This window comes from Melanotaenia boesemani, chromosome 23, assembly GCF_017639745.1.
Source record: "Melanotaenia boesemani isolate fMelBoe1 chromosome 23, fMelBoe1.pri, whole genome shotgun sequence".
NCBI lineage: Eukaryota > Metazoa > Chordata > Actinopteri > Atheriniformes > Melanotaeniidae > Melanotaenia > Melanotaenia boesemani.
Genome location: NC_055704.1, coordinates 23868939 through 23887816, shown reverse-complemented (window position 1 = coordinate 23887816; position 18878 = coordinate 23868939). Strand labels below are relative to the sequence as shown.

At 38.6% G+C, this 18878-nt stretch overlaps 1 protein-coding gene across 2 annotated transcripts; it reads right to left on the bottom strand.

The window, feature by feature from the left end:
• Positions 1 to 546: 546 nt before the first annotated feature.
• On the bottom strand, positions 547 to 17323 carry epyc (epiphycan). 2 transcript variants are annotated; one of them, XM_041977674.1, is made up of 8 exons: positions 17151 to 17323; positions 11674 to 11854; positions 5570 to 5741; positions 2442 to 2573; positions 2066 to 2224; positions 1779 to 1981; positions 1424 to 1519; positions 547 to 812 (listed from the first exon to the last, which is right to left on the bottom strand). In XM_041977674.1, the coding sequence occupies exons 2-8, from the start codon at positions 11845 to 11847 to the stop codon at positions 642 to 644; spliced, it is 1107 nt and encodes a 368-aa protein (XP_041833608.1). In that variant the 5' UTR covers positions 11848 to 11854; positions 17151 to 17323; the 3' UTR covers positions 547 to 641. The 2 variants fall into 2 exon arrangements, with proteins under 2 accessions (XP_041833608.1, XP_041833609.1); XM_041977675.1 differs by lacking the exon at positions 2442 to 2573.
• Between the last annotated feature and the right edge of the window lie 1555 nt (positions 17324 to 18878).

Here is an 18878-nt window from a genome sequence, read left to right as displayed (position 1 = left end):
CAATGATTGCGTTTAAATGCGTCTTTTATTGCATTAGATACTCAATTTTCCTTTTAAGCTCCAGCTTCAATAAGTTTATGCTAGCATACATCACCAAAAGTGTGTAAGATTAGTCATTAATCTTAATATTAATATTTTATTTTTACAAAACAAAACAAAATATTTAAACAATATATTGGTTGGGAAGACACGTAACAGAAACATACATGCCATTTGAGGATATTTAATCAACTTCTTTCTCTTAGTCGAGTTGCGGATCAGTTTGGCTTTTGAGAAACTTTGTGTGTGTGTGTGTATAAAATTGCATGTGAGAGTGTGCGTGTGCATTTGAATGACTGTTTTTATGTTTATGGGTTGCTGTGCTCCTGGTGTGAAAATCTGAACAGGAAGAAGAGTATGTATGTAAGAGTGTGTATGTGCTTCAGAATCTCAGTCGTATGTGGTTGTGTGTGATATGAAATGTACATTTTACACACAGTTTTGCATTTCTATCAGCGGCGTGTGTGACGGCTCGATGGTAACGCGCCGCTGAAACTGATGGTTTGGTTTGAGTGGTGAATATACTATAAGTCTGTGTCAGTATGTACAAATATGTGTGCATGTGGTTGTACTTGTGTGCAAGAGTGTCGGCCCAAGTGTGGTTAAATGAGATCCCCGATTGGTATACGTGGCAGGCAGACGTAAGCCTGCGGGGTCCTGCTGAGGTTGATGGGGTTGCCGTCCAGACGGATGTCCTCCAGTGCGTTCCTGATGTAGTTGAAATCGTTCAGGTTGCAAAATGTGTCCTCGTGCATCATTTGAATATTGTTACGCTGCAAGAGAAGAGCGTTGATGCAGTTTAGACAAGAGCTGGTTAAAGGAAAAATCAAAGGTGTAGTTTTTTAATTTCATCAGTGGATGGATGATTGACACCCATCAAATTTAGAGCTGTCTGTAGCTAAGAGCTAACCGAGCTAACGGTAGCTAACCAGCTAACAGAGGTAGGCGGCCTAAAGCTAAGGCACACTGTTAGGGGAGTCAGCCCCTAGTGGATGAGGGGTGAACTGCAATTTTTTGCACTTCCGCAAAGGCCTCACATTTCACCACCGGAGGTTGCCGCTTAGTGCTAACATACAAACTGCCCATTTTCTCCTTCATCTTGATCATTTTGTTATTTCTAGAAGGCAAAGCTTGTTATCTTCTGATTGCAAGTTACAGTAGCTGGCTAGCTCTAATAAACCAAAGATGAGTTTCTTCTAATTAGAGAACAATTTATTGGGTATTTCAGTATAATAGCATCAATATATTATTAAGGAAAGAAGTCTGCTGGCTGGTTGCATCACAAGATACATTTGTTTGAATCTCAAGCCCCCAAAGGATCCTCATATTTCCAGTCCTGATCAGGTGCACTGAGTGGTGAGATATGAGCCTACAGTAGATGTACCTGTAGGTGTAGAGATCGCAGGCTGTCTGGTAGAGGCACTGGGATATAATCAATGTTGTTGTCTGTTAGGTACAGGTACAGCAGGCCAGTCATATCCTGTAAAATGCAACAGCAATTCATGAGTGACATTTAAATATTTTTACGTTTTTAAATACTTTTGACAACACAAGATCTCAAACAGCTGAGGTGGAAGTTTGCATTGAGCTGAATTTAGCAGCATTTTTTATCCTGACTTTTCCCAACTTTAAGGCCTCCTCATTTTATTTCATGCCAGCTAAAGGTAACTACAGAGTTTAAACCATTACTGCCCAGGATCTGTTGTGACTGCAGTTATCAGTAGAAAAGGTATACATACTTTGAAAGCCTCTTTATGAATACCCTTTGAACCGATGTTATTGTGGCTGGCATCAATCAAGGTCATGGTCTCCGGAAGAGATGGCAGCTGTGAGATGTAATTTTCTCGCATCACAAGTTCCTCCAGCTCGGGTAGACCAATGAATGCTCTATCCTCGATGGATGTGATCTCATTCGCAGTCAAATCGATCCTCTTCAGCTTGTCTAGGAGGCAAGAAAACACACTCTGAGATACTGATGTGAAGTAGCTCACCCCAATGCTAAGCTACCTAAAAACAGGAAACATACTCATGAAAGCAAAGTCGGACTTGTTGATCTTGGTGATTTTGTTGTAGCGAGCGTAGAAGTGAGTGGTGTCTTTGGGCAGAGGTGGTACGCTGTTCAGCTTCAAGTCATCACAGTAGACTGAACCCCCGAGGCATGTGCACAGCAAGCAAGTGGGCATACCTGGAACACACAGATAAGAGGAACAAAAAGGGAAATAGAAATATATATATATATATATATATATATATATATATATATATATAAAACAATGCAAGGCCGAATACTTTGTTATTTATGAGTCTCAAAAACCATCAATACATAGGATCAGTCAAAGTCAGGATCCAGGATGCGAGGCTTTTTATAGCACACTCTGTATTTGGTGCTGCTCAGTACTGACCTGATATGTCAACCTCAGGCTCATCAGGCTTCTCTGGCTGTTCAGGCTCTGGGAAACCAGAGCTCTCAATCTCTTCCTGACTGCCAGCCCCCTCCTGAGGGGTTTCTGGTGTGGTTGGAAACAGCTCCTCCTCTTGTTAGAGACAAGATTAGGCGTTAAAGCAACAGGTTAGACCAGCATGGACACGGGACAGGACACCTGGCAAACAGTAGTTCACTGTTTGCCGCAGCAGGGAATTTTAAGCAGTGTTATCCAAGAATTTATAATTGCAGGTTTGTGTTATTGATGACATGAAACATGACAACATGATTGTTAGAACAAAAAACACAATGAAGTGAGTTAAATGGGTTTAAGAACAAGAATAATTTAGATGTTTAACAGCAGTTTTGGCAGTGAATAAGTCAAATTTTTCATTAGGAAAAGTTACAATTACGGAATGTTGTACAGTTGGGAAAGGACAGTGGCCTTGAATGGCCAAAATTCTTTCAGACATTAACATGTTTTCATCTGCAAGTGGATCAGTGGCCTCAGGTGCAGCGATGACTGCACTACAGGTAACTACTGTTGCTTTTTAGGGTGTTACTTATGCCAAATGGTGCTGTAGCACCTATCAAACAAAGCCAGGACTGCAGTTTTAAAGCTCAGAAGGTTCTTACTTCACACAGTTTGTCTATTCAGAGAATTTATAGTAAAAATGGTGGAACAAATATGGGATCTGCCATGTTTGTGCACCTATGCATGACATGCGGTGAGGTTCATGGCTGGTGAGGCACTGACTCCTTTGGAGTCAGATTTACAATTGTAACTGAAAAGAGCTTCTTATTTCACTCTTCATCCAACAGCATGCAACTACGCCCCCTTGAGGCGAGGCAGAATACTGCCTGCCTCACCTGCTGACTTTTCTCTGCACTTTATTGTACGATCAGCAGAAATATTTCTCTCACACAGATACATTAAAGACATTACACAGACTGTAGAGAGTCATGGCGTATAACAAATATTTCTGTAAAGTTCATATTGGCAATATGCTGAGAAACAGAAACGTGTCATGCAACCCAGTTTGTAATGGATCATACAGTCAGAGGTGAGGCACAGCTCACCATTGCCTCACCCGGGATTTCTGCCCTAGATTTGATTGGGAAATACTCAAATTTGGCGATTTATGTGTAGAGTCACAGTGAATGCATTTTTAACATAGATCAGTAGAAAATATTAATATTTATTTTATGTACTTTTTAATTTTTAAACATTTTTTATCATGACAGGTGAGGCAGTGCCACACGTGACTGCACCTATAGCAAGTAGATATAAATGGCTTCTTTGGCCGAGAGCTCAAAGGATGCTGAAAGGGTTTAGTCAAACCAAATAAATAAGAAATCATTTGTACAAAAAAAACATTTAACATTCACAATGAGGAAAAAATATAAGGAAATTTGTTTTGTTGTACTTTTCCATTTATTAATGTTTTAAGATTTAAAGATGGCTCATTAGGTTTATTTCTACGTTTTTAATGGGATTGCTCCACCAAATGACCAAACAAGACATTAAAGGGTTAATGAACAGATCCCTATGCAATGTGTACAAACTGTGACAAGTATTCATTCTCTAGACTTCAGAGGGTACAAGGATACAACTTTGCTTTCATTTCCAAAAAATATTTGCAAAATCTGCTGCCATCCGAGTTAAGTTTATGTTTTTTTGTCCATATTCCTCCATAAAAGAAGTTAAATGTACATGAAGTGTAGGAGAAAAAAACTGGTTGCCCACCAGTAACAGAAGAAGAGTTTAAAACCTTTCTCTTTAGTGTATTTTTTCCGTGTCTGAGGTAGACTAGCTCTTTTGACCTGCCTTTAATGTGTCTCAAACATGCCTAGATCAGATACTGACCTTTATCAGGTTCAGGGACCACTGTCACAGGGACGTCTCCAGACACGGAGACATCTAAATCTCCAGAGGCCTCAATATCCCCTGAGACCCCTGAGGTTCCTGAAGTTCCTGAGAACTCCCCAGAAACACCTGATGCCTCTTGAGGGATAGTTTCAGGAATGAGGGGCGGCTCCTCCTCTTGTTAGAGTCAAGTTTGGGGTTAGGAGGTGAAGATTAAGAGGGAAAATCAATCAACCCATTAACCAGTCAATCACACATTTTAGATGAGCAGGATGTTAGAAAGACATGATTATAGACACAATAAATACAACAAGACTTTTAACACGAATAATTAAGATCAACATTTAACCACATTTAAAGAGAAAAGCAGTTAAATGGAATTTCAGACAAACAATTAATATTAATCAAATAAGATTACAAAGCAGCAACAAGCTTTCCTACTAACCTCCAGATATAAGAATTATCTCTGAGTCCCCGGACTCACCAGACTCCCCAGAAACCCCAGAGCTTCCAGATGCCCCTGAGACCAAAGGATCTTCAGAGAACCCAGAACCAGACTGGTCCCCAGAGCTTCCAGAAAACAGGGGGACCTCAATGGCTACTCCAGAGCCCCCAGAGGCAAAGTCCCCAGAGACCCCAGATGTGGCAGATCCCATAATATCCCCGGACCCCGAAAGATCCCCAGATATCAACAGATCCCCTGATAGCAAGAACTCCCCAGATCCTCCGGAGCTGAGTATCTCCTCTGAGGCTCCAGAAATAAGGATGATGTCACCGGATTCGCCAGAGGCACCGGAGACCAGTGTGTCTTCTGGGCCTCCAGATCCCGAAGCCCCAGAAGCTCCTGAGGTTCCAGACCCTACGGAGCCCTCAAAATCCCCGGAGACATGAAGAATATGAATGGGGGTCAGACGCAGCTCCACCTCTTGTTAGAGACAAGATTAGGTATTAATAAACATATGAGACTGAAACAGATCATTAATCAGGTTTGAGATGATTCGGTTAAACGGGGGATGACAAACAGACACAGTGAACACAACACATTTAACTAATTGTGGGTTAAATGGATGCACATGGAAAAGATGAATAAAGCAGGTTAAGCTTGTGAAACAGGCTGGCTTTGGTCCTTTTGAATGAAGCTGTTTTAAAGGAAGTGCACCGACCTCAAACTGAGTGGCCTCATTTATTTAATACCATCTAAACTTTGGGGAGCAGATTTGCTTTTGTGTGCTGTTTCAGACCTTTCTGTGTGTCTGGACCCATGAGAAGGCCAGATCCCCCAGAACCCTGAGGGACAAGCTGGGCTTTTAGAGGCTGCTCTTCTTCTCCTTCCTCCTGCTCCTCCTCTTCCTCCAGCTCTTCCTCCCCAGGTTCAGGATAGTTATAGTGGGGAGCCAGTGTTTCAATCTCTGCCTGAGAAAAACACAGCAGCAGTAAGTCAGAGATACACAACGCGTTAAAATCCGGTTTAAAAAGAGGGAACAGTTTCATGCAAAATAATAGTAAGATATGTAATGTGCCTAATTTTTCATTCATTGAACAAACACAAATAATTAAATTAAAAATATTTCTAACTTGAATTGTCTTGCAATAAACCAAATATATTAAAAATTGGTTTTAATTGTTTCACAGGGAAAGCTTTATATACATGCAAAATTAGGTTAGGGTGCCATAAAATTTTCAGAACATCTTTATTTACACTGATTTAGAGAAGCACAAGATAAAAGAAAATAAATAAAATGAAAGAGAGTGAATGGAGGTATATGGACTGGGGCCATTTTGAATGGATAAGTTTTTAGTTTGGATTTGAAAAGTAGAAGAGAAATGATGTTTCTGATGGGTCAGGTGGTAAAGATTTCCAGAGCTGGGAGGAGCAGAGCAGCTGAAAGCCCTGATCTGGACCAAATCAGAAAATAAGGAGAGAGGTGGTGGATTTGATCCAGAAGTATTTTGAAGTTGATGCCATGTTTAACCAGTAGCCAGTGCAGCTGTTGCAGAATAGGGGTGATGTGGTGGATGGATGAGGCTCTGGGAATAATACAAGCAGCTGAGTTATGGCATTCAATTAATTTTTATCAAGATATTAAGACAGAATTCCAAATTGCCTTTGTTGTCAGATCTAAAACCATAAACAAAGTATTAAACTGAAGCACTTACCAAATACTCACAGATGTGTTTGAAATAAATCCTGTTTGCAAAATTTAAGATTTGTGGCTGAAATGTTTATAATCCCTTTGAGCTGATATAAACAGTAAATACAGCTGATTTGAAAGTCTACTGTATTTACTTCCATGCACGCTGCTTTCATCACCTTTTCTACAGGTTATTTGGAGTGATGTGTTCATAGACTGATGTGCAATAAACTTAACCCTTTAATGCCTGCTGCATCATACTTAATACTGTTTCTGAGATCTATTGCAAGACTAAGATAATAACTTTGAGCAAAACCCTTTTGCAAACAATAATGTGAAACTTATCTTTTGCCCCTGGTTGTTACCTTTGCACTGCAACAATTCTGTTATATCACAGGGTAATGTACCATACATTAATGCAATTTTCTTTCTTTTTTCATTTTGTTACAGGACCAAATAAAGACTTAATATGGGTCAGGTGTTAAAGGGTTAACATCTATGGTCACTGTGGAGGAAGCAAACAGTCACACACAGGTCAAAACAGTACATTAAATCCTAGTAATGGAGTCATTTACTGTACTTTGTGGAACATTTCTGTAGTTTCAGAATTAACAGCTGCAGGATTTACCCGTCCTAGACATAGTTGGTCAGTTTGGCAAACACAAGACTGAACCATTTTTTCTTTGGTAGATGTCAGTTTTTACCCAAAGATAAGAAATTAGAACAATCTTGTGTATTGTGGGGACAGACAATTCTAGACTTGAATGCGATATTTAAAGTTGTACCACTAGATGGCAGCACACTGTCAAATACAAGCATTAAAGTAAGGAAGGAGAGAGCAACTTTAGCTCAGTTATAATAGTCATGAAGAATATTCCTGAAACCCTGGCTGATAATAATATAGATAGAAGGGATAAACATTTCCTCTCACAACTATTCATAAGCATCTCCTGATTGTATGTATTTATATGGACAATATGTCTGCTTTCATAGAGACCAGTAGCAACCTAACGTTATGTGTTGGTGTTGCTGGGAGTAGAATCACTTTGACTCAAGATTTCTTTGTATTTAGTTGAGAGATCTACTTTATATCATCCTGGATTATGAACAGACCACTAAAGAAAGATTATTATGCATATTCTTAAGTTTCACGTTGGGTAACAAAGGAAAAAGAACTCTGCTAAACCATTTAAGCTTCATTAATTAGTTGTTGGAAGCTGCAATTCTGTCATCCTCCACAGGAGGGCGATGACTTCCTACATACTGCCACAGGTAGTACCTGGAAATCTGGCTGAATCAACCCTCCAAAAGAGGAATGGTCCTTGTGGAACCAAGACACACATGGTAGCTCCAAGGATCCATAACTTAGTCTTTCCAACAGACTTCAACCAGAGTAATCTGGTGTCAATAAGCCAAGAAGTCTGTACTTGGTAACAGTAGTATGACTTTAGCAAAGTCAGTCATAATCCTACATTTAGGTGTATGTAAAATATGACTAAATAATTACAGCAGTGACAAGATATTCAGCACAGGATTTTATATTCTAAAGCTCGGCTGGGACACAGTTTGTGATACAACAAGGTGAGCCTTTGAAAATTTAGTTTACTGCAGTGCTCCCCTTCATTTCCCCTTTTCCCAAAAGCAAACATATATACCCGAAGGGGAAAAAGAGGTGAAAGGCTGGCAAACAAAAACCTAAAAAAAAGAAAATAAAAAAAAAAACCAAAAATGAAAAAAGTTAAAATTCCCTCTGCATGGGAGTACAAAATGCACAGAGACACAGAGAGAGATGCTATACGCCAAAACCAAATATTATGCTGTTGCTGTGGTTGATTGTGCATTATAAAGTACTTTTTATGTAATTAAGACTGATTAAATGTGCTTTTAAGTAGTATCACTTTCACCACACAACACAAAAAAGTTATCTCCAAAAGTTTCAGTCACCCCATGGGCATCACCTTGATTTACCACCACATACTGTACAGTCTGAATCATGTACAAAAAGCAGTTTCTAGGTCATATTTATGAGCCCCTTCAGTTCAGAGAGAATTACAAATTTTAGAAGCAAGATCATTCTCTTTATTCAGAAAGTTAAATAGTATTTTCCTCATATACAGGCTCTTCTTAAAAACTGTGTTATAATGAGAATCATCTTAAAGATGAGCTTTATGTCAAATGTCAAAGTTTTTTAACAAACAATGTTAAAAACGTCTAAAGCCATATCATGATGCTTACACTTCAGGAGGGAATATCAACTTTATCTGTAACTTTGTTTGGTGGTTTTAGTCGTGAACAGACATACATAACAGCCAGCCAAGAGATTGGAGTTTGCCTCTCTTACCAACCGAATCCTTTACACACTTACTGAATTTTGAAAATTGCCGTGTTCTGTAATATTGTATTTGTGGTTATGTTAAGGCAAAAAAAATGTGCTAAAAGTAAGTATGTTAGTAATATATAATTACATCACAAGATCATGAGTTTCCTGGCTGTAGCTCAGGAGGAAGAGCAGTCGTCCAACAACCGAAAAGTTGGTGGACGGACTCCAGGCTTCCCCTGACTCCATAACAAAGTATCCTTGGGCAAGGCACTAAACCCCATGTTGCCTCCGGATGCATCTATCGGGGTATGAATGTGTGTGTGAATGGGTGAATGTGACATGTAGTGTAAAGCGCTTTGAGTAGGTTACATGACTGGAAAGTACACTTTATCATTTATCATTTAAATGGGTGTTCTCCAATACATCTCCCATCTGCTGGGTATCCACAACAAAAACTTCCCAATCAAATTCTACTTTATTTCAACAGTTGTGCTAAGGGTCACTGAAAAAAAAAAAAAAAAAGACTTTATAATTTGTCTTATATTTTGGTTTTGTTCACCAAAAATAGGTTTTGGGGATGTAACCGGCTTGCTTGAACATGTTTGGTAGTCAGTGTGATTGACAAGTTTTGTAAGAGAAACTGACCCAAGAAGATTTAAACACTAATTAACTGGTATTTCTGTTTTAGAGCTGTGGTTGAAGAATTTTGTTTGCTTTGTCCAAGCTAGGTTAACTATATCTCCCTGACTCTACCGTGTGCTAAAATAAACTAAAAAAACAAGCCAAGCTAAAAAAGTGAAGCTAGGTTAAGCTAAACTAAACAAAACAAAGTGTAGCCAGGCTAATAGGAGAGATTAACATATTTAATGCATTTTATTTATGTACCCATCTGACTCTGTAGAAGAAAACAAATAAGGGTGTTCTTTTCAAATGCTAAATTGTTAAGAAGAATGAAAAAAACAAAAACAGGAGGCAGACATAAAAAGCTTCAGACAGCCCTTGAGAACAGACAATAGTGTGATAAAATGAAATAATAAAGAACAAAAATAATAAAGTTAAATGTCTTTGAAAGTTGAAACAATTAGTTTTAATCAAAATATATTAGAGTAAAAGAAATGGCTCTGGTGATGCAGAAAGACAGCTTAACTTGCTGATGAAAACAAAACTATAAGACACACTGAACATCTGCCAGAAAAATCCAAAGATGGTGATTAAAGTATCAGAAAGCAGCAGACTGAGGATGATTTGCTTGGATAACAATGTAGATGAGCATTTATTTCTTTCAAAGGAGACAAGCCCTGAAAAGAAAGAAGAGAAACGCCAAACGAGAGCTGCACACAAAAAGCAAAGACTCAGCATTCCAGAGGCTTGGAGCTCATCATCGCTTCATTTCTCCCCCGAGATTGTCTGCATGCGTGTGTGGAAAAATGAAAAAAGAGAGAAAATACCCATTTAATCTTCATTCTTCTGCCCCATCACCTTGTCAACAAAACAAAATGACAGATCCTGGCAAGATGCTTGTTGTCAACACTGCATTTATGAGTCAGAACTTTGTTTATGTGGTTAAAAGATTCTGGTTAGTTGAAGCAGAGTAGACTCCCACAAAATGTTAGGTAATATGCTATGCCACATCTAGTCTAGTCCTTGAAGGGCAACTTTCCCATATTGAGCAACTGCATGTAGAGCTCTCAGTCTTTCATCTTTACCCAACAGTGCTTTGTTGACAAAGGCTTAAAAGCAACAGTGATTACTGTTCTTGGTCACTGTTTGGTTAAGTTTAGGAGACAAAACACCTTGAATTTGGCAGAAAGAGATCATGATTTAAGCTCTTGGTGTCTGTGCTGTGGTACAGGCCTCAGGTAAGAACCATGAAGTGAGTGCAGTCCACATCAGGTTTAACTTAAATTGCAGGCTTTAAGGGAGCCAGCCGAATAGTAGATATTTTGCCATGACTACGCCTTGTCATAATTTCCTTGTTGGGTAATAGGAAGTTTGGTTAAAGCCAGTCATCCTGGTTTTCCCTGCAGGTCTGCCATATCAAAGTCAATTTGCATCTCATTTAAAAGGCACTGCCGGTATCCATTTGTCAAGTAGGAAGCTTATTCACTCGTCTTTTAAAAGCTGCCAAGCACAGTGTGTTAATAATAATGAAAGAACAAATCTGTCTGTTGTTATGCTTGTGAGTTCCTTACGATTGAAATCGGATATTCATTCTGGGACTCAAGTAACACAATGGCAGCTGCACATGCAGAGTCACATACAGAAAATTGCTTCCACAGCAGCTTCATAGCTTCCAGATCACTGACTCACACTTCTCATATCTATTGGAAATAATCAACTCAAACAGTGCTGTGTTAGCTGTACTACATGGTAGTCCAAAGAAATAAATAAGAAATATTTAAGGAGTTCTTTCATTTTTTAGTGCAAAGACAAATTAATCTGTCAAGTGGCCTCAATATTGATTGATTTCACAGCGAAAACTGCTCCAGGTGTGTGCAGGATTCTCAGGCATGGAAATTATTATGGTGGCTGGCAAAGGTATAAAGCTCAAATATTTTGGACACAATAGAGCAAAAAGCTGGAAAAAATGTTTTTGCTTCCAAGTCATACTTTGTTGACATCAGCAGGATCCCTGCCTGCTTAATGAACCTGATGACCTCAGCACAAAACCAGACAGTTAACAAATATTACACATTCAAAACTATGGTTTGTGGTATCTGAAAAATGTGAAAAATCAGTTTTTTTGGGAACTGAATGCATCTGTGGATTGTAAATGTTGGTGACATTCGAATTTATTGTCTCTGCTTCCACAGATTTTCCAGCAGTCATTCTACATAGAATGTGTGCCATGAACTGAAAACATTTTCTCTTGTACACACATAAATATTCCTACCTGAGAGTCATCAGTTGTTAATCCATCATCATAGTCATACTCGTTCTCCTCATTCTCCACATCATAGTTAGCGCTGTTGTATGTGTCTAAGTCCAGCTGTCGGGAAAATCTGGGGCTGGCTACTGCCGCTTTGAGGACGAAGAGTCCGAATACGAGCTGCACAAACATCCTCATAGTCCACCTTGACAAAAACATATGGTTGCAAATCAAAACGGGAATTTTCATCAAAGCATTTACAAACATTTATGATAACTTGTGTTACCAACCAACAATATAATCAACTTAAATAGCAGCAAACTTGTAATAACTGCAACAGCTGAAACAGTACAATACAGTTCAGTATGTTTTTAGTTTTCAACAGAGGTTAGTTTTATAATCCTCCCTCTAAAACAAGTCTATAATATCGGCAGAATGACCCATCTGTTGTGTAGCAGACTGTATGCATATGACTTTGGGTCCCATGAGGTCACTGGACTTATTACCAAGGTGCAGACAGCTCGAGGGGATCAAATATGAGAGGCTCTTGATTTGCTGTAGCCAGAGGTTTGCTGCTCTATTGTAAAGCCATCTTTACTCAAAGCAATGCTCTTCTGTAGTGTGTCAAAGTTCAAAAGTCAGAGATCATCCGACAGGTTACCAGGACATTTTCTTTAGTTTAGTTTAGCCATAAGATAAGATGAGATGAGATGAGATGAGATGAGATGAGATGAGATAAGATAAGATAAGATAAGTTAAGTTAAGTTAAGATAAGATAAGATAAGATAAGATAAGTTAAGATAAGAAAAGATAAGTTAAGTTAAGTTAAGATAAGATAAGTTGAGATGAGATGAGATGAGATAAGATAAGTTAAGTTAAGTTAAGTTAAGTTAAGTTAAGTTAAGTTAAGATAAGATAAGATAAGATAAGTTAAGTTGAGTTGAGTTGAGTTGAGTTGAGATGAGATGAGATGAGATGAGATAAGATAAGATAAGATAAGTTAAGTTAAGTTAAGTTAAGTTAAGTTAAGTTAAGTTAAGATAAGATAAGATAAGATAAGTTAAGTTAAGTTAAGTTAAGTTGAGTTGAGATGAGATGAGATGAGATGAGATGAGATAAGATAAGATAAGATAAGTTAAGATAAGATAAGATAAGATAAGTTAAGATAAGAAAAGATAAGTTAAGTTAAGTTAAGTTAAGTTAAGATAAGTTAAGTTAAGTTAAGTTAAGTTAAGTTAAGTTAAGTTAAGATAAGATAAGATAAGATAAGTTAAGTTAGGATAAGATAAGATAAGATAAGATAAGATAAGTTAAGATAAGATAAGATAAGATAAGATAAGTTAAGATAAGATAAGATAAGATAAGATAAGATAAGTTAAGATAAGATAAGATAAGATAAGATAAGATAAGTTAAGATAAGATAAGATAAGATAAGATAAGTTAAGTTAAGTTAAGTTAAGATAAGATAAGATAAGTTAAAATAAGATAAGATAAGATAAGTTAAGTTAAGTTAAGTTAAGTTAAGTTAAGTTAAGATAAGATAAGATAAGTTAAGATAAGATAAGATAAGATAAGATAAGATAAGTTGAGATGAGATGAGATGAGATGAGATGAGATAAGTTTAGATAAGATAAGATAAGATAAGATAAGTTAAGATAAGATAAAATATGATAAGATAAGAAAAGATAAGTTTGGATAAGATAAGATAAGATAAATTAAGATAAGATAAGATAAGATAGGATAGGATAAGATAAGATAAGTTGAGATGAGATGAGATGAGATGAGATGAGATAAGATAAGATAAGATAAGATAAGATACGATAAGATAAGATAAGATAAGTTGAGATGAGATGAGATGAGATGAGATAAGATAAGATAAGATAAGATAAGATTTATTCATCCCCTAAAAGGGGGAAATTTCTTTGCCATCAAACATCTCAGACATTCACAATGATGCTAACACATCCGAAGGTAAACATATATGTTTTTAATATGTTTTCTAGAAAAGATTTAAGGTTGCTACTTCATCAACTTTATAAAAACTAGTTCTTGTACTACAACTAGGCAGTACAACTAGTACATGAGGTACTACAACTAGGTGGTTGTAGTACATCATATGAAGAAATTAGCATATTATGAAAGTAATACCAATGGAAATTAAATATAGTTTGAATTTAAGCCACAAAGCCACAAAAAGATGAAAATCTACTTTCACAGGTTGTTAGGGATGGTGATAGAGAAGCCGTTGCAAGACTAAGTCCTTTATTGTATTTATTTTGCTTCCTTTTGCTGGTTGATCCGATTTAAACAACCTGGTTACTTGGATTATGAAAATGCCATAGTTAGGGCCACAGAGTCTAAACCACTCTTTATATAAAATTATGGAGATAATCAGCTGTAGCCCTTCATGAAGCATTATATGTCCATTAAAGTGAAATAATACCTCCAATGGGCATTTAGGACTAACTTCAAACCATCTCTGATTTCAATCAATTTTATTTCAAAAGGCATGAACTTTCCCAGGAGTTTTTGTGGTCTATTAAGCTGGATTTACGCCCTCTGTGTGCTGGTGGTCATTGTGGGAAATAATGAAATAATCAATAGGTATAAGTTCTGAGAGAAACACACATTGTTTGGTTAGCTTACAAAGAGAAATTTCTCACCCAACTTTTTACATACTGACACTTCAGGTTCTCTACACCGGTTTTAATTCACAGGGTACTTTTTTTTAACCATAACTCAAGACACATAGGGAACTACTGCATGTTGCCAGTCTTTCAATAGTGGTGCAAACCTTAGCTGTGCTGGCTTAATAAGTAATAAGATTCACATGGGATGTTTGTAGGGGACTTGGTGGATAGGAGTCCAGCTTCTATGGAAGTGACTCAAGTTCAGCCATGAGATGCTTCTGTTTCACTTCCTTTTTTACCCTGTCTTTATTTCGACTTTTCTCTCCCCTCCTTCTTTAGTATTTCAATAGGAAATAAACGAACTTGGCTAAAGTTTGGGAAACATCATGGTTAAGTGTTTCCATATGATTATGACAACAGACACTGTGACTATCACAACTTGGGAAACCCTGTACATCCAAAATGGAAGCTCTTGGGCTAGCTTCAGGATTAAAAACCAGTGCTTAGAGCTCCCGATCAAGTGTTAGTAATGTGTTAGAAATGAGAACAGCTCAGTAAACGTGGTGGTATGGCCTAATGCCAAACTTTAAGTTTCCGTATGGTAACACACAGAATCTTTTTTATGGAATCTTTATGGAAGGTTTGATAATACTAAAACATTGATAAACAATGTCATTGGGTTTCATGGATTTTCTAAAAATGCAGACTTCATTGGTTTGAACTGACAAATTAGCCTAGAAGAGGTAAGAGGAAATCAAAGTGGAGTTATAAACAAGTTCATCTCCTCTCTGACATATTTGTTTCCATGTAATTCACTTTCACTTAATCTGCAGTTTGAGGTAGGAACACAAACGGCTTCAGTTTTAGGTTAAAATTGTGTAAATGAGGTTTACATTAATGTATAAACTTTATTACGAAGGCAGCGGTGGGGTGGAGCTCATCCCCATGGAAACCAAGATAAAGGAGGAAAGCTTCCACGGTCATTTTAATTTCACATTATTGGTGTTTCTATCTGAGCTGATTAAAGCAGCTTTTGAATTCCTGTGTTTTTGGCTTCAGAAGCTTTGATTATTTTCCCCAATCAGACCAAAAGGCCTTTGGCAAGAACACAGAGCCAAAGTCTTACAAACCTAAAATACATTTTCTTGAGCAGAGCTACTTTGCATTGCCCTGACCTAGATAGCAGATGTTAATAATCTTGTTAATTTCCTCTGCAGAACAGGCCTCATGAGTTAAGTTCACAAGTGTTATTTTACAGTGGAAAGCACCATGAAGATTAACATATGTTAATTACTGCTTAATTAGCTTGTTGTTAACAGAAACTGCACCTGGGAATTAATCATCTAACAGTATGTCAGTATTGGCCATGTTGCAGCTCGCCTTGGATAATATATGTCAAACCCAAGAAATGGCAGAAGAGTTTAAAGAGAGTCCTCCAGGCCAGGGCAGAGAAATGGAGAGCAAGGGAGGAGGAGAAGAAAAGAAGAGCTTGACAGAAAGGGAGACGGAGACAAGATGTTGGCCCTCAGGGTTAGATGGAGAAAGAGAGGAAAAGACGGAGAAGGAGAGCTCAAGTAAGTGAGAAAGAGAGAGAGAGGTTTTAAGCTAACCCGACCCCTCGCCCTTTACAGAGGGTCTTTATGAGGCCCGGTCGCTGCCTGTCTCAGCACTCAAACTCCAAATTCCACCGAGGTTTGTGGACAGGATGGCAGCAAGTTACTGCTGCAAGGAAAACCTTCATTCAGCAGTGTCAGTGCTCAAACACACACACACGTACACACACACACACACACACACACACACACACACACACTTGGAAAGCTGCAATCCTCTCACAGATGCACACTCTGTCTAACACGTCTATCTTTCACAGAGAAAAAAATTAAGAAACCTCAGTGGCTATTTTGGGAAACGGACAGATATAAAACAACAACAAAAAAATAAATAAAAACCACCTTTCCTGTTTTTTAAAGTCATGAATATATCGCTGTTGATATAAAGTGGGAGGGGGGACATGGAGTTATTATGCAAACCAATCCCTACATTATCTGCAAGATGAACTTGGTGCACCATGTTAAGAAGATTGCAGCTGAAATAGACTTTCCATCCTGAGGCATCCAGCAGAGCTACTGAAAGAAGGATACACTGAAGACAGCACAGAGCTGGGCTTTTATGCAGGCCATCACAGACACAGTGTGTGGAAACTGTGTATGTGTGTCCCCTCCAAACTACCTCCTTGTTATATTTGGCTTCACGCTGGACATTCCTGATATCCAGTGAATCCACTTTTGCCCCTTAAAAACCACAAGCAAACTAGATGTCCCCTTTGCTGCAGGTTGCAGGACATCCAGGTTAATTTGCACCAGAAAAAAAGACGTTTTAAAAACCTCCAACAAAGCAGGTGACTCAACAGTGCAAGACATCACCTGTGCATATCATTAGGTTTTGGAGGAAGGAAACCACATAAGACATAGTTTCTAAAAAGTAGAAGTTGCTTGCTGCAAAAAGTTCATTTGTACAGGTGAAATTAATTGTGCCACACTTAAAATTTTACCTAAAGAAGTTGCTAAATAGGTCAATGTTGATCTACATCAGTGACAGTGAAATACATTTCCAGACTTATAATTACCAGAACTACATAAAAAGACACCAAAGTATGACACAGATATCCATATTTTATACACCTGCAAAACTCCCAAAGCAAACCGAGAAGTTAAATGAATGCATCTGCCACCCAATTAGTATACCAGCTCCTGTCTAAACCCCTAACAGCAGTAGTTTTGAATGGGCCAGCCATGCACCTCTGCCTGCCTAATCCCCTGCACCAGAAAGCCACTTGGCCAGCAGGAACGTAGCTCCAAGAACGCTTACCTCTGTCTCCTGCTTTCCCGAATGGTCCCTTCAGCCGTGATGGAGATGCTGAGGGCTCCGGGATTTGGCCAATGGTGAGAGGTCGCACAGGGTGCCTTGAAGAGGGAGGGTGCGTGCGTGAAATGTGTATAAGGTGTGTGTTTATGTGAATGTGACAAGTGTCTAGGTGTGTGTATGTGTAGGTCTGTGCGCTCTGGCGGACCTGAGTGCCCTGCCGCTTATGTGCGAAGGTAGGCACTGAGGCTGATTGGACCAGAGCAGATTGCTTTTGGTCACTCTGAGTGCACCCACCCCACACTGTACACCAGCATGCATAAGCCTCTCAAACACCACACACACATACACACACACACACACACACAACAGACACAAAAAGAAACAGAGAGCAAAGGCCCCCCCAATGGCAAAATAGTGTTTTATCCTTTACAAGAGTACCTTTATTTGTTTAAGAGTCAAATCAGACTGAAATATTTGTCCTTCTTTTCCTGAGGTGAAACTCTGGCATGTGTTACTTTCATGTATGGGGGGGATCTACGGGGCCCTTGTACACAATGGGACCTCTGTGAGGAGCCCCTGTTAGCATGGTGCTGAGAGGAAGTCCGAGCTTGGAGGAAGGCCTCTACCCTCCCTTTTGGTTGAAGCAGCTTTCTCTTTGCGTCGTCACTTGCTCATTGATGTGTGAAAACTACAGATCTGGGTGCAGCCGTGGGAGAAGTGTAGGAGAAGGTAGGGACAAGCAAGGCAAGTAGCTCTCTACAGATCTAGGCGTGGTTTCAAGCAGGAGCTTCAGGCAGTTTGTCATTAGAGTCTATTGTTTAGGAAAAATAACACAAAAAATCCCCCCAAAAAACCAGAACACACACACACACACACACACTCACACACACAGGAAACCACTCAGCTTTATTTGGCCAGAACTTTGTCTCAACCTGCCCTCCTCTCCCACTCACTCATCCCATGGAAACTTTAGACCTTTTTGATGAGAGATAGGCAAAGGACGTGGTGGGATCGCCAGAAATCAGTCTGCACCTGCCATATAAGCAGGGATTTCTATTCAGAGCTTTTCTTCTGCTCAGCATTTGAGGTAAAGCAAAGTACTGAATAAAACTGTGCTCAAAATAATATATCTTAGGACAATGATTGATGGATCCAAAACATGACAGGGCACATTGTGGTCTGCCTGAATAGCTGGCCTCCTCTGCAGCCGCATTCATGTAATAATTAACAGTAAAATGGAAATTCTATAGCAGAGGAAACAGACAGTTAATTGAACTAGCTAGTTAGCTAACAGAGCTAACCTCAGCATTTAAATTTAGGAAGAATAAAGTTAATATTGTTCATACCAAATCTATCCCTGACCCAATAAAATAGATGCATTACTACCATAAAAGACATAGAGGAAGAATTCTGTTTAGAGGGTGACAGAGAAAGAGAAAAGAGGGGATCGGTGGGTTTGGAAGCTGTTTTCTGAAAGGTTTAATGGTTCATATTTAAGAAAGAGAGGATTTTTAAATAACACAATAAAAGAATGGATAATGGTACATGAATCATGAGACATGAAAAGGAAATCGCTGATTAAGGCAGAAGGTGCGTCGCTGTTTTAGCTGTAGAGACGCAGGCTCAGATCTTATTTGTTGCTACACATGCACTGGCTAAAAGAAGCATAAAATCTAATTAAAAGCATAATTCAGTACTCTGAGACCCACAAAAACATATTTAATTTAAAAC